Source organism: Gekko japonicus, unplaced genomic scaffold (genome assembly GCF_001447785.1).
Source record: "Gekko japonicus isolate JY-2015 unplaced genomic scaffold, Gekko_japonicus_V1.1 scaffold762, whole genome shotgun sequence".
Taxonomy (NCBI): Eukaryota; Metazoa; Chordata; class Lepidosauria; order Squamata; family Gekkonidae; genus Gekko; species Gekko japonicus.
The window spans coordinates 320225-335599 of NW_015164691.1; the positions used below are offsets into that span (position 1 = coordinate 320225).

Here is a 15375-nt window from a genome sequence, read left to right on the forward strand (position 1 = left end):
TGCTACAGGGCAGAATTTAATTTCTCTTTCTGTCCTCCCCAAGCGCATGGCTTCTCCAGCACAGCTCATTTAATATCTAACAAACATAGGCTATGAAGGCAGCATTCTGAGTGAGAAAATACCTCACATGACTGATCTTCCAAGCAGCACAGGCATGGATTCCAAGGGTTTGCAAAAAAGCCAAAAATTAGCCATGTACATTTTACCAACAAAGGGAAAAGACTGGGAACACCAGTTACTACAGGGAAGAAGTGCCTGTGGGTAATAGATGCAGAAATAAGGTTGAAGGGAGTTATTACCTTGAGGATGAGTGGGGAGCTTGGCTTGAGCTCCAACATGCCGGAAGGGAGAGACTCAAACACAGGGTCTGGATAATACACAAAATTAGTTTTGTTGATGATCAGCAAGGCCTGGACATTATCCATGACAAAACCAATCTCATCCGGTCGGTCACCAAGCTCTGGGGGGCTCCGATCCGGGTTGTCAATGGAGGGAGCATAGCACACCATGGTGGTGTCATTGTAGACAGTGCAGTTCTGCAAAAGAATAAACCGCTCAATTTAATCAACATCATCTCTCACTGATTCCTTTTGATCTCAAAACACAAAGCAAGGTCAAGTGTAATCACTTCCTGGAAGGAAATCTGTGCATTTTCTCCTTCTTAGGGTATAATAGCAGTGCTCAATAAAATGTGTTCGCGTAGTTGGGGGTGGTGTTTCTAAATAGGAGAAAGACACAGTGCAGAATGAAGTTCTATCTTAGGCAGGAAATTCAGCTGCGAAAGCCCAGGGCCCTTTTCACAGCTGGCTTCAGTGCTTTGGCTAAATCCCACTCGAAATCATGCCATCTCACACTCCTACCCCATAAAACAGAACCTGAAGATGGAACCACTAGATTTCCCCCAACTGTAGACATATCTATGAAATAAGCGTACCATGGGCCTCTGCTGAGTAAAAACAGATTTAACCTTCTGCTTTGGAATTTATGTTCATGCTACTTAAGCCACACCAATCAGTAAAAAGGGCAAATGTCCCCAGTAAACCTGAGTTCTAAAATCGTGCAGAAATAGTCTTAAATTTAACTGCACGCTGTCAAGGCTGCTATATGCTGGCCGAGCTGTTGTCATTGTGTCTTGCCCGGCATTTCCCCTTGCTATTTTCTGCTATTTCCTATTATTGTTACCACAAAAGGTGATATATCCCAGGAATGTTCATTTTCCACTTGCCATTGTGGTTTAGGGAGGGTACAGGGCTGTTTGCGTAATCGCATAATGCACTTGCTAGACGCAACAGTACAATTCTCCAGGAAATTCACAAAGCAAGAAATGGGGAGGGGAAGAAGGAATGATCTGGGATGTGGCAGACAACAAAGCTTGGGGAGACCCCCCCCCACATACACACAATGCAGGAGGATTAACCGTACAATCAAAAACCCTGTGCCTTCCGAGCCAGAAAGGAATGCCCCAACACCCAACAATTCTATAGCATTGCTTTATATTGTTGAACAGCTTTCATATGCTCAGAAATGTTTGCCATGGAAAGATGGATTGGGGACACATCTCCAGATACAGCCTGAGCTTGAAGAACGAGATACCAGCACCAAAAGCCAATCCCTGTTTGTTTGTTCTCAGCTACACAAGACTCAGGCTCAAGATCTGCAAAATCACTTTAAGAGCCCTTTCAATGGAGGGTACATTTCGGAAAGATGAGAGATTGTTTCTTTTTATCCTTTTTGCCCAGGGTGCTTAAAGCATTTCTCAGTTATGGGGAGCAGGTGCAATGGGAAAAAGGAAGGATGGTATTTCCAATAACCAATTTCTTTAGTTGTGTTTGTGCTACTGGCCTCTACCCAGGCAGGCATCCCAAGGCGTTCCTGCTCCTGAAAGAAACAGACAGCATTGTGCACAGAACAGGCTTCCTTAGAAGGTCACACTGATCTTCAAATGAGTGAGAGTTCCATTGTACCTGTGGCTTCTTCCCCCATGCAAGAGACCAGTCACCACCATCACAAAACATAGTCAAAGCAGGGCAAGCTGCTTGTTCCTCTCTATACTTTTCCAGCAAAACATGGAACCCTCAGCTGGGTGGACAGTAGCTCACCTCAGAGTGCTGAAGGAAGCCCATGATGTATACTTTCATCCCATTCAATGCTCCCTTTAAGCTTTGGAGTCTTGTGAGCAAAATTTCTACTTCGTGAACTACTGGCATTAAACTTGTGAGTGACTGATTTGGCTACTGCATAAATTAGTTTGCTCCGGAGCCATCCTTCCTGAGCTAAGACAAAAATGTGTGATCCGGAGGCTAAAGACCTGTGAGCTAGTTCACACTAACTCAGCTCAGAGGGAATATTGATCCCATTATCTCTTTTAGCACACATGTTTTGGAGTGTTTTTTTTTTTTTTTGGTAGTGTTACACATGCCTTCCAATCCTCTGACTACAGAGACCAGTAGGACAGAAGATGTGGGTGCACATATACCAAAGACAACAATGTCTTTAACACGTTGCCTTATGCTCTGCTTGACAAACTGCTATGCTTGCATCAGAATGTCCAAATATATACTTACATTCTCCCTCTCAGAGCTGCCATACTTGGCTCGGATCCTGGGTTCCTTGATTGTGGCCAGGTTGGTGCCTGTTACCGTCAATAGCGTCCCACCACTATGGAGCAAGCGGGAGAAGGGATTAGTCAAAGGTTACTTGTACACAGACCATTGTGGAGTAAACCAAACCAAAGATCCATTGCTGGAACAACGTAAGGCAGTCAAATGGTATCTCTTATCTTCAGGCTTGGAACAATGCAGCCATAAAGCTGTAATTTTAATGAAAGTGAGCAATTCCCATTCCAGATCTCATTCATCTCCATAATGCACTAAGAACTCCTATGGACATAATCTATACTGGATCCAGATGCGGGGGTGTCAAAAGGCTTTCTAGCACCTTCCCCCTCTTAGTGTGCATAATGGCCTCGTCTCCTCGGTCTCTGGAATCAGAGCTGTCAGAACTACAGGGAGTAAGGAGACCGCTGCAGAAGCCTCAGCACCAACAGGGCTTAAGGGAGCATAAAAGAATCATACCCCATTCAAAATTCCAGGATAAACTAATCTTGCCCCTTCTCTCAGTTTTTATGCTGGATCTTCATATGGCATCTAAAGATTGGTTTCAAAGGCATATTTCCTGGGACTCTAAGCTGGGTGGAAAGGCAGCATAAAAATGTTCTAAATAAATTTAAAATGTGGCTGTCCTTATTAAAGAAAAGTGCAAAACACCCATTCCCTTCGGACCTACCTGTTGATACTCCACTCTGGATCTATCTTCTGAATGGTGGGGTCTTCCGTGTAGTAGTATGCCACTTCAGGACTGCTAAGTACAGCTCGGTTTATATGGATGAGGATGGGTGTCTCCCCTGGGACCTGCCCAGGTGGCGTCTTACACCGGATCTCGCCAGCATTTCTCCTGTGGGTCACAGTGAGAGAAAAATACCCAAGGTAAATTTCTTTGTTATTGCATAAACTCAAGCACACTGGATGTTCCACAAAGGAACAGATAAAAAGTTATGGCATCTCACCACAGACCAACCTGGCACCAAATAATTGACCTACTATGGCGTGCAGAAAGCACCAATATCCTCTTCCTAAAGAGATCACAGAGCACTTAGATCTAGTTCTGAAAGCTGCTCCACTGAATACCCAACTCTGGGAAACACCGCTGAAGTGACATCCTTTCTGTGCACCAGAATTAATATATTCACCTATGGTTTAAAATGCAGTATTCCCTGAGAAATACAGTGGAACCTGGGGAATGCCCACTACAGCAATGCAAACTGCCCTCCTCCCCATGGACATAGCTCTGGGCCCATGCAGGGGGAATAGGAGTGTGCATTCGGATCTACCTGAGCCAAACCCCCCCCCCCCAAAAAAAAATACCTTCTCAAATGTATCTGGGTTTTCTTGGGAAAATCAAACACACACACCACCCAAGAAAATCCCAGATATATTTGGGGATTTCATGTAGATCTGAAAACAGCAGAGAGTAACCTGTTCCTGTCTTTCAACTGTATGTTGGGCAGACCTATGCCGTCCCTTTAAACTTTAAAGGGATTGCAAAATCAGCCCGAGGATTAGCTGGGGTGGTGGGGAGCTGAGAGCTCGCTGCCACCTTGGCTATGGCTGGCTTCTCTTGCAGCCCAGTTTAAACCTCCCCACAGGTGCAGCTCTGCACCGTCTTCTCCTGCTGGCCAGTTTAACCTAGGTGGCTGGAGAGGGCAGCCAAGCTGAGATCAGCTGTGCTCATGGGGAGCCAATCACTCCCCCACCAGCACAGCCCTGCAGCTCGGTTTAAAATGGGCTGCAGGAAAAGCCAAGCCAGCCCCAGGATCGGGCTGGTATTTTTTTATCGGCATTTTCCAGTTCTGGCCTGGTCTGGTTTTGGGGATTTCTGAAAAATCTCGGATTTGAATACCATACCAATATCTGGATCTTGGATTTTTTGGGGAATCCTGACATTTGTTCAGGTCCAACAAACCAGAGCCAAAAAGTACCGTTTTTAAAAAACTGCACACCCCTAATGGGGAATATGGGAAAGAACCCAGGTTCAACTGGCCAGGGAAGCAGCCAGCTATGCTCCATTGGTCATGGAGCTGTTCACCTCTTCTCTCAGATGTACTACCCTCCTACATCTAGTGCCCACCCCTCCCTGTCTTAGGGAAATGCTGGTAAAATGATCAGTTAGCACAAAACGAGAAATAGAGCAAAGGCAGCCGTTGAAGCTGCTGTAGCTCCGGAGCATTCCCCCATCGTGAGGCTGCTGCAAACAGCAGCGATTAGGGCTGATAACCAGTAATTACTGCAGGAAAATATTTAAAGAGCCGCTCCATTATCATCCCTAATCTAAAAATTATCCACTTCATGGCTCAGGGATTTGTGCTTTTGAGAGAGAAAAGAAATTCACAGTCTTTGGACTTTTTTTTTTTTTAAAAAATGAGAGCCTTGAAAAGAAATTCCATATCAGGCACTGGAGTGCTTGCTCGGCTCCTCCTGAGCAATATCTCATTTCAGATGGACGCACATACGGAAATACACTTACATACACATCTCATTCAAATAATCCAGTGTAGTTCACTGTATTTCTTTTCCCCTTTTCTGTAGCACACCACAACAATTCTAACCCAAACCCACGTAAGCCTCACCATGAAAAGGCACAAGCTTGCCCCCCGATGGTCACTGTGATGTCACTTCCTGCATTGAGGTGCTTTCCCTTTATGCTAATCCAGGTGCCCCCAGAGAGAGGGCCCCGTGATGGTGTCACTTGTGAGAATGTGGGATTCTGTCAAAGTGGAAGAAAAAAAACAATACGGCCACAGTTCAACAGGTATCATCGTATCAAGGAACAACAGAAAAAAATGCAGTAAGAGAAAAACTAGGGAAATTCTTTCGTTTCAGGCATTTGGTGCCACTGCATGTATCCTAGTGAGACAATACAATATTTAATTCTACTGGGATCCACTTTAAGAAGGTAGGCAAGAAAGTCAAGCACCAGGAAATCAGGCCTTTATCAATCCACTATATCCATAAAAATGCACATGCAGGGCTATTTTTGGGCAGGAACGCACAGGAATGGAGTTCTGTCTGGCTCCCAAGTTGACCACGCCCAGCAGGAACTCATTAGCATAATAGGCCACACCCAATAGCAGAAACTCGTTAGGATTGGCTACATTAGGGGTGTGGCCTAACATGCAAAGGAATTCCTGCTACAAAAAAAGCCCAGGGTTTTGACAACAAACAAGGTAAACAGAATAAGAAGCAAAAGGTGGGTGTGGCTGGATGACCACACTTCTGGTAACACATGGGTGTGGCCTAATATGCTAATGAGCTATGCTCTCATGGGTGTGGCTGGATATGCTAATGAGTTTCTGTTGTTGGGGGTGACCTATTATGCTAATGAGTTCCTGCTGGGCTTTTTCTACAAAAAAAGCCCTGTGCACATGTATGGACAGAGAGACAAAGAGAAACTACTTGATTCATACACAACACAGAAATACAACATTCTTTTGCATGGATTGCTACAACAAGTGTTCAGCAGCAACAAATGTGGTACTTTTCTTTGGGACTGACACTCAAGTGGAATCTCGACAGAATGACGGACAAATCCAGTCAGCTAGCCAGCTTCAATCATCACTAACGTGGGAAGTACTGCGATTTGCAAAAGCCACCTCCTGGTTCAAAGAAGAAAAACACCACCTCCCTCATCTGTAACATTTCAGAGCCTGTGACTTTCCTTTGGATTTCTTCCAAGCAAGCTGTAGGACAGCCCACTCCAAGCTAACTGAAGAATGGGCAAAATTCCTTTCTTGACCCTCAGCCACTAAAAAATGTGAACTAGGAGTCTCAAAGCTGGAATCGCAAAAATCTACAGCTTAAGCAAAAAGATCAGTCTATACATTTGTATCCTTAATGGCTCAGTATATCGACCACTCCCTGACTGGCAGCCCCGTTAGAAGCTTATCATGAAAGCTACGGCACAACTTATGCTTCCCATTCCCAAGCATATGTTTGTTTACAACAACTCTGTTAGGGATGGAGGAAAAACAAGGGGGATTCAGAGTAAGAAGAGAGGCTGCATAAGAATGACCGATACTATATATCCCTTACCACAAAGGTGAAGCTTTTCGGGGCTGTGGCCTTGTAGTTGGGGGAACAGTCCCTGACGCAGACTTCCACAGGTGCATCTTGGATTTTGCTAGGGCTGGCTTCTCCAATCTCACAGACAATCCTAGGGGAGGCACAGAAAGCATTCTTGTAACATTCATGCTGTGCCTGAACACTGGGAGCTATTCCAAGGTCCCGTAGCCAACGTTTCTGCTTTTTTAAAAAAAAACCTGCAGGTCAGCTACTTCCAGCCTGCCACTGCACTATGATAGGCTGCTCTAAAAAAGAAAGTTAATTTTAGGAAACGATTTCTCAACATCCATCAATAGGCCCCTCAAAATTGTGAAATACATAAAATATTAGACATGCCATGATGCTTGACCAAGCAGGATATTTATCCTTTACAGTTTAACAAAACGAGTGAAACAAAAACAGAAGCCCCTATCTCCTCCCTGCCCTCATCACAGCATGTGCTTATCGAATGACAGGCATCGTCTAAAACTGAAACAATGTGATCATTCCAATAATTTCTACAACAGAATCTTTAATATCATTCTCTGTGCTTGCAAAAAGGAAGGCATTAGGGTTCCCAGGGCCCCTCGTCACTCTGGCAGGGGGATTTGGAGGGCATTCCAGGGATGGGTGGGGATGCCCCAAGCCCCACTCCCAAGAGCAGCCACCCGCCCGGCCTGATTTAAAGGGCTTCAGCTAATCAGCGGGGACCATGTGGCCCACCGACCAGCTGGAGGGCCATTTAAATCTAGCAGGAGGGAGGGAGGGAGAGGGGTGGTTGCGAGCCGCATGCTCAATTTGCTAAAAGACCCTTTAAAGGGTCTTTTTGCAGGAGGGGAGGAAGAGGGGTGGCTGAACAGGTAGTCACTCGAGGGGGGCTTCCCCCACTGGCCAGCTGGCTGGGGACAGATTGAGGCCTCCTGAAGCGGGGGAACCCCCACCCGGACCTGGGGGGTGGCAACCCCAAAAGGCTTCCATGGTTGCCATACTGATTTCTCTTATGGGCTCCTCTCTCTTATGGGTCTCAAGTTACATGTTTATGCATAATGATGAGCACATCTTAACTGGAAAAGCTTGGGCAGATTTTAGTGAGCGCAACAAAGAAGAATATACAGAGAGAAAGGATGTTATTTTCTTCCACAGAGATCAGCTTTTGATAGTGCAGATCTCTCAACATGCTTTAGGACTCAGACGGCTAAGAAGACTGAAGGTGCATTTAAGGAATGGCATTTCTTTAAGCTAATGCCTATTCCACAAAGGCCTTTCCCTTGCAGAAAACACTCAAAACCCTTCTCAAGTCAAAGCTCAACGTTATATATCCTGAGATTCCACACTCTCCTCAGCCATGTGTTGCCGTTGGTTTACCACCAATAAAATATGGAGCCAGAAGAGTCCTTCCAACAAAAATGTCATATCAGATCCAAATTCTAATTTCCTGGACATTTTGCCAGCCTCTGGAACCAAATAACTGGAAAGATTTATATGTTATTCCTTTCTAGTCACCTGCTCACCCAATACTTTCTCCACAGAGCACAAGCAGACATTGGCATGGATGGCATCTCAATTTATCATCAGAACCACTGTGTGAGGAAGGTTAGGATGAGAGACAACTGTGCCCAGAGTCATCCAGTGAAAGTCATCAGTATGCAGGAATCTGAACCCAGTCCAAGTCCCTTATCCATTATGCCACCCTGTTGTTGTTTTTTCCCCTGTTTTGAGAAATGTTTTTACACAACCCAGCCAACCTCTGCTGGTGGTGAAGTCTGGAACATCCTGGGATCAGGCAGCAAAAGTAGAATTAAAACTACTCTTTCCTAAATGGCAGGGCATGCATTCGGCCTGCCTCTAGAAAACACACACATAGCCCCAATCCTAGGCATATATTCTGCACCCAGCTGTAACTTCATCAAGGGTTAGTGATGTCGCCTGGAAAGCACAGCCTTCTTTGCATTAGGCTCCTCCCCACTCTAGGAAGCCAGAAGGCAAATTATATACACGCACTGCCATTTTCACGTACACAATATTGCCACCCCTGGTTTGCAGGGTACTCACTGCTCAGCACTGATGTATTCGCTCTCAATAGGAAGGCACATCACTTTCCCAACTCGCACCCACAAGCGTACATCCTCAAACTTCAGGCCCAGGTTCTCGCCGATGATGGTTAAGCGAGTACCCCCCTGCCGGGGGCCCGTTTCAGGAAACAGCTAGGGGGGAAAACAAAACAAAAAACAAATGGTTATTGGATTGACTAAACCAAGGTAATCAGTGTGTCTGCCTCCTAAGACACTGTGACACACAGCCCACCATTTATCTCCTTATTTAAAAAATCTAGCTCACTCCATTCCTAGGGCTCCAGGTGGGCTGCAATTCAAAACAAACAAAGAATCAGATAAACCCAAACTAAAACAATAAATGCTAAAATCTGGGAAGGCGGGCAAGCCACCCATGCAACAACACTAATTTTATTTTATTTTTATTTATTTATTATTATATTTCTATCCCGCCCATCCTGTGAGCCTCCCATGATGCACTGATACAACCTCCTCATTTCCATCCCCCATACGACAACAGTGCAAACCAGGTAGTGTTTTACACCAACTATTTACCACTTACACTATAACAAAAGTTTCCTACCAAGTGATGAGCCAGTGTTAAATATAGCCAGTGTGATATTTTATATTTCTTTCCCATGTCAAAGTTTGCTGCACTCTGAAGTACTGACCCAGAACCTGTTCTGTATAGAAGGCATTTTGGCAATGGATACTGAGGGAAGACATTCTGTGCTTTTGAAAAGGGCCTGGGAATTCCTCTTGTCTGAGAAGAGCAAAGAAGAAATCTAGGCATCCATCCTCACATGAAAACAGAGAGGGAACTTCAGACCTTTTGGAACTATCTGCTCAGAATAACTGGACTGCTGAGTTGGCATGGTTAGCATCAAGTTGGTGGCTCCACGTTATTAGAGTAGTTCGTACCTGTAGCCATCCATCTCTTTGGTCTCACAGAAGCAATGCACGTATGTACCACTCTGGCCTTACAGTAACACAAAGGTGGACCTTTTCTGCCACGGGGCTGCCTGCTCATATTTATTTATTTATTGCATTTGATACGGCTTTCCAACAACAACAACAAAGAAATCAGCAAAGCGGTCATAGCGTTGGTCCTGAGCCTTCCTTTTGAGCCACACAGAGAGCTGGTCCATACATGGGCATGCCTCAGGCTCATGTGCTGCTCCCTCTTACTTTTGCACAGCCCTGATTCCCTCCCGGCTTCCTGTTTTGCAGCAAATAGTTTAACTGTGCCTTCCCATTCTGGTGTGGAGCAGGGGACCAGTGCAAATGATATCTTGCCAGTCGGCTATAGCTTGGCATGAAAGGGAAGGGAGAGAGGAGTACAGGAACCAGAAGCCTGTTAAATAACTGAGCCGCTGTGTCGTACTGTCTTGGAATCCTCTGTTCGTTTAGCCCCCTGAGAAGGGCACTGGATGTGTACTGAGAAGCTGCTCTGCTCTTTTGCGCTGCAGGTTAATAGAGGCCCAGTCATTCCTCCAGCACTCTCCTCACAAGGGAGAAACCAGCTAATCCCTGTAGAGTGGGACTCTCTCCTCCCTGCCCCAACCTGATTTGGTATATCCCAGCACATCAAAGTTTCTGCCAGCACCAGCTGGGGAAGGAAGCCCCAGCAGAGCATGATGCGGCTCATTTGTCAGGATGATTCCCAATAATGCGGACAGGTGTGGCTTGACAAACACCGGTGTGATGACGGATGAGCAGCGCGGCACAGGCCCACCACTGCCACTAACAAGGTAATTATAGGCAATTTTACACCACATTTTTCTGGCCACGGTGCTCTGTGCACACCTGCGAGTGATAAAGAGGATTAATGGGCATCCAGTTGGGAAAGCTCTGTGATGGGTCACTGGCGACCCCAAGCCCAGGCAACCCAGGCCAAGGGGGGGAAACAGGCTCAGCAATGGCCACCAGCCATGAACTGGAATAATAGAGACGGACTAGCAGAGTCAGCTGCTGACTGCTTACCTAGCTAGCAACACTATAACTGACAGTTCAGCTGTCCCTGCTGGGTCTAAAGACAACCTGTCCTGCCTTTTTCTAAACTAGTGGGTGCTGCTGGGAAGTGGCGACCGTGAGAGAGAGTGTGTCTCACTATTTATTTACATTTGCAATGCATCCTGCCAACTTCCAAATGCTCAGAGTAGATAACACACTTAAAACAGATTAGGCATACTTTAAAAAAAATACTGGGGGGGGGGGACCCATTGGCCTCCCCATACTGTCCAAATGGAAAAGACTGACAGTACCTTCGGAAATGCTCAGGCTCTGGCAAACATCCAAGAGAAGGGATTTCTATAATTATGAGGCAGCTGAGTTTCCCTGCTGCATGCTCTTGCATAGATTGCATAGTTAAGGAGACACACATGGAGTTGATCTGAGCTGTTGTGATAAATCATAAGGTAGGAAAGAGATTCCCAAGGCAGGTGGGAGCCTGAGATGTCTGGAGCTCTGACCTGGAATCTTATTCTGCTTGCCTAACTGTGAGAGGCCAGCGCAGATCCTGAAGCACCAATTTTGTGCCCAAGACAGAAAATCCAAATGAGGCTCCACATGGTCATAGAACATATTTATAAAGACACTAACTAATCACTTGCTGCCTTCTGATGGCACCCCAAAATCTACTGGCCAGAACAGACTGCTCATGATAACAGTGGGCCTAGGTTTAACGTGCAGCTGGCAGTCTGTTCCCCCAATGCCACCACACGTTGTACTAGCTATAGCCCCTGTATATTTGTCAACCATGCACAGTGTACTATAACGGTTCATTTGCACTTGATAGGATGGATCCAGATTAAATTTTCCAATGGCGGAATGGCACTTTCTCTCCCCTTCCCCCCACTGCAGCCGACTGATTTCTAAGAAATGCCGCTCCTGGGGAACAGGGGACCCTGAGGCATGACATGGGGAGTCTGCAGTGGGAAGGGGGAACCGGTGGAAACTGCCCAGTTTAGTTTGGATCCCACCCAATGTCTCTTCTCCTTTTCCTTCAATCTCATCTTCCCCCGACAGTCTTCTAAAGCCATCCCAAAAGGGAAGTTTGGGTCGCAGAATTAGTGTCAGGTCTGTATTTACAGGTTTGTTTCGTTTTTAAATTCCATCACCTGGTTCAGAATATTTTGCACTATATATGCTAGATTTCAGGGGCAAGGGGAGTGGGTTGTAGGTAAAGAAGCAAATCAATTGAGAGCTGTTTCCTCAAGCCATTGAGGAGGGTCGAGAGGTAAGAGTGCCCTTTCAAGGTTCCTGGCCAAGGCAACAACGTCTGACATTAAACACAACAGGGTCCTCACTTTTCTTTTCTTTTTTCAAACCGCAAACACCACCACACTCCACTGACTGAGCTACAAAAAGAGACTCTGCTGGAAAATTACCACTAGGCAGAAAGGTCATGGATTGCGCAAAGCCAGTGGGGAATTGGGTAGCTGAAGCCCACAAGCTCCGACTCCCATCTTTGCTCTCTGACTTGCATGCCACTCAAGTTAAGGTAACTTATAAAGCAGGCCTAGGGCAATCGCATGCCACGTTTCAGGATTTATACAACACTGTCAAACCGATTTGAGTTTCTGAGGATTGTCATTTGCTTAAACTCAATCCAATCATCTCCCAAAGTCCTGGATCAGAACTCATTAAGGCAGCCGCTGCAGCAAGCAACCCGAGTCATTCTTCCCTAAATTGGGCACCTCTGGAGTGTTTGGTGAGCCGCGGCTGTTTGTTTGGCATTGTTAAATTAGAGTTAAGGGCTGCTGCGGCATGTTAGATTTCCCCTCCACTGCAGCAAAACTGACAAGGGCCACATGTTTGGGGAGCAGCAAGTCTGGGAAAAAAGTTGACACTGTTTGACACGCTGTGCAGGGAGGTCACTGCTAAACAAGGCACATGGGAGTGAGAACTGGCAAGGAAATCTGGCTATTTCCCTCCCCACGCATACAGGCTCCCACCCAGCTACAGCCTTGGCAAAAAGCAACCTTCTTCTGCTAATTGGTTTCAGAGTACAGTCTCTCAGATCCGCTGAAGGAAGTGGGCAAGACATACACCAGCGACCATAACCTGGGATAATGGCATCCACTAGCCATCTCGGTGCACCAATGATTCATTTCAGAATGGCCTATCTGTAGCTACATGTATAAAACCAAAATTCAAAAAGTGACTGTTAGTGTAGCCTAGAAAACAAAGAGGTTACAGGTGCTGAAGGGGACTGAAACACACCGTTCTACCTGGTAACACAGATATGATCCTTGCCATGTTGCTGTGTGGCAGCAACACTTCCTCATTTCAGCTGAGAGGAAAGCCTTTCAAGGCCAAGGTAATATTGGCACCCTTAACATGGCATCCTGGCATGATATATTTGCTTTTCATCTTCCTCAAGGTAATGACCCATCCAGATCTATCAGGTTCTATTATCACTGCTTTTATCTACCCTTTCTCCTTGAATCGCTTATTTATTAAATGTATTTATTTACTTCATTTACGCCAGAGGCTTCCAACCTTTTAAAGCCTGTGGGCACCCTTGGCATTCAGACACAGCATGGTGGGTACAACCACAAAATAGCTGCAGCAGGTGGCAGAAGGAGGAGGATGAGGAGATTGGATTTATACCCCACCCTTCACTACCCAAAGGAGTCTCAGTGTGACTTACAATCCCTTTCCCTTCCCCTCCCCACAACAGACACCCTGTGAGGTAGGTGGGGTTGAGAGATCTCTCTCAAGAACTGCCCTTGAGAGCTCTGACAGAAGTATGGCTTGCCCAAGCTCATCCAGCAGCTGCAAGTGGAGGAGTGGGGAATCAAACCCGGTTCTCCCAGATTAGAGTCCGCGCTCTTAACCATTACACCAAACTGCTGCAGCTTACCTTCAGTCAAACAGTGAAGATCCTTGTGCTATGGTGGCAGCTGCTTGTGAAAGCAATGTTGGGGACACCTGATTCATACCTTGCCTTTCTCTCCAACAGGGACCCAGAGTGGCTTACATCATACTCCTCTCCTTCATCTAACCTCGCAACAACTCTGTGAAGGAGGTCTGGCTGGTAGTGCGTGACTAGCCCAAGGTCTCCGCGGAAACTCTGGGGGGAAGAGGGGGGATTTAAACCAGAGTCTCCCAGATCCTAGGCCAACACTCTAACCACTACAGTACGCTGACTCACACAGGTCTTACTCATGTGAGATGTCCATCATGGCAGTGCACCACAGACAACCATATTTCCGTGATCCACCACTGAATCCTCCTGAAGCCCATGAGGCCTTCAGGGCTTCAATCAGAGAAGCAACAGAATAGAACAACATAAGCCTCAAGGCATGCCCCGAATTGCTTGTGCAGGGCTTACAATTAGTGCTGCAAGTTCTTAATTTAGTTTTAATTACTGAGGGATGTAGAGAGCAGCACTAGAACCAAATGCTGGCACCCACTCAAAAGTGGCAGGTCAACCGCACAGGTGTTATCAGACCCATTTAGTAGCTCTGACGCTGCACTGTGGTTTCAGGTTAACACACTGATCTTCCCTTCTTTGTACGAACTCATATTTCAAGTGGCAGAATGTCAGAGCTGGTTTGTACAGAGCCAACACCTCACAATCCGATGCCGGTACAATGAACTTAAACCACAATGGAGGAGCCTAGCCTCACTCCGACGTTAAAAAGGGCAGCATCTCACCCCGTCTCTGAATGTTCTCATTGCTTTAGAAATCCAAACATAAAATCATCTTGGAAAGGGATCATCTTTCTCATCCGATCCACAAAATTACTGCCCCCCTCCCCCAGCCCATTTTCTCTCACATAAGCAGCAGAGGTCTTTTCTTTTAGCATATAAAGTTACTATAAGGTGTCATATCTATTGATTGGCTGATATATGGATCAAGCAGTGCTTGTGGCTTTCAAAGCCCCTGGTGTGCATATCTCCCTCTGACATCTCACACCCGAATATTCATTACTTCATTACTTGCCATCTTCAGCTCCTTGCATTTTAGAGGAGATGGGGGTCATTAAGGAGAAGCTGCGAGCACTAGCAAGAGTTAAGGCCACATTAGCTGTGGTGGGAGTTGCCTTCTGCTCCACTCAGATGGGGGCAGGCAATTTTATTTTTGCGACAAAAGGTGCATGTGGGTGAAGGGTACTGAACCCCGCCCTGCCTCACTCCCTGTTGTTTCGGGCACTAGCTCTGCAAGCAAGGCAGAATGGGGAGAAGTGCCAGGAAGCAGGGGAGGAAGGAGAGGGCAGAGGAAGGTCCCAAGAGCCTCTGGGACAAACTCCCATTTCTTGCTTGGGAGGAGAGCTGAAGGGAGCAAAACCCTGATTTGTTTGCACTCCTTCTTGACTGACCTGTGGCAAAGGGGTAAAAGGAGAGAGAGAACTGGGGGGGGGGAGAACGACCATGGCTCAGTGGTAGAGCAACTGCTTGGCATGCAGAAGGTCCCAGGTTCAATCCCCGGCATCTCCAGTTAAAAGGACTAGGCTAACCCTGACTGTTCCCTGGAAGGCCAGATAATGAAACTGAAGCTCAGATACTTTGGCCACCAAATGAGAAGGGAGCACTCACTGGAGAAGACCCTGATGCTGGGAAAGATTGAAGGTTAAAGAAGACAGGGATGGCAAAGGATGAGATGGTTAGACAGTGTCATCGATGCAATGAACATGAAATTGAGCAAACTTCAGAGGACG

At 46.4% G+C, this 15375-nt stretch overlaps 1 protein-coding gene across 1 annotated transcript in view; it reads right to left on the minus strand.

Moving 5' to 3' along the window:
- The window catches only part of PLXNA1 (plexin A1), a 354542-nt gene that overhangs the window by 69556 nt on the left and 269611 nt on the right, over nt 1-15375 (minus strand). The window contains exons 12-17 of the mRNA XM_015409413.1: nt 8709-8860; nt 6648-6768; nt 5186-5322; nt 3286-3453; nt 2565-2658; nt 300-536 (exon numbers count right to left, since the gene is read on the minus strand). Of these exons, the coding sequence (XP_015264899.1) occupies nt 300-536; nt 2565-2658; nt 3286-3453; nt 5186-5322; nt 6648-6768; nt 8709-8860 (909 nt within the window). The remainder of the gene's footprint in view (nt 1-299; nt 537-2564; nt 2659-3285; nt 3454-5185; nt 5323-6647; nt 6769-8708; nt 8861-15375) is intronic.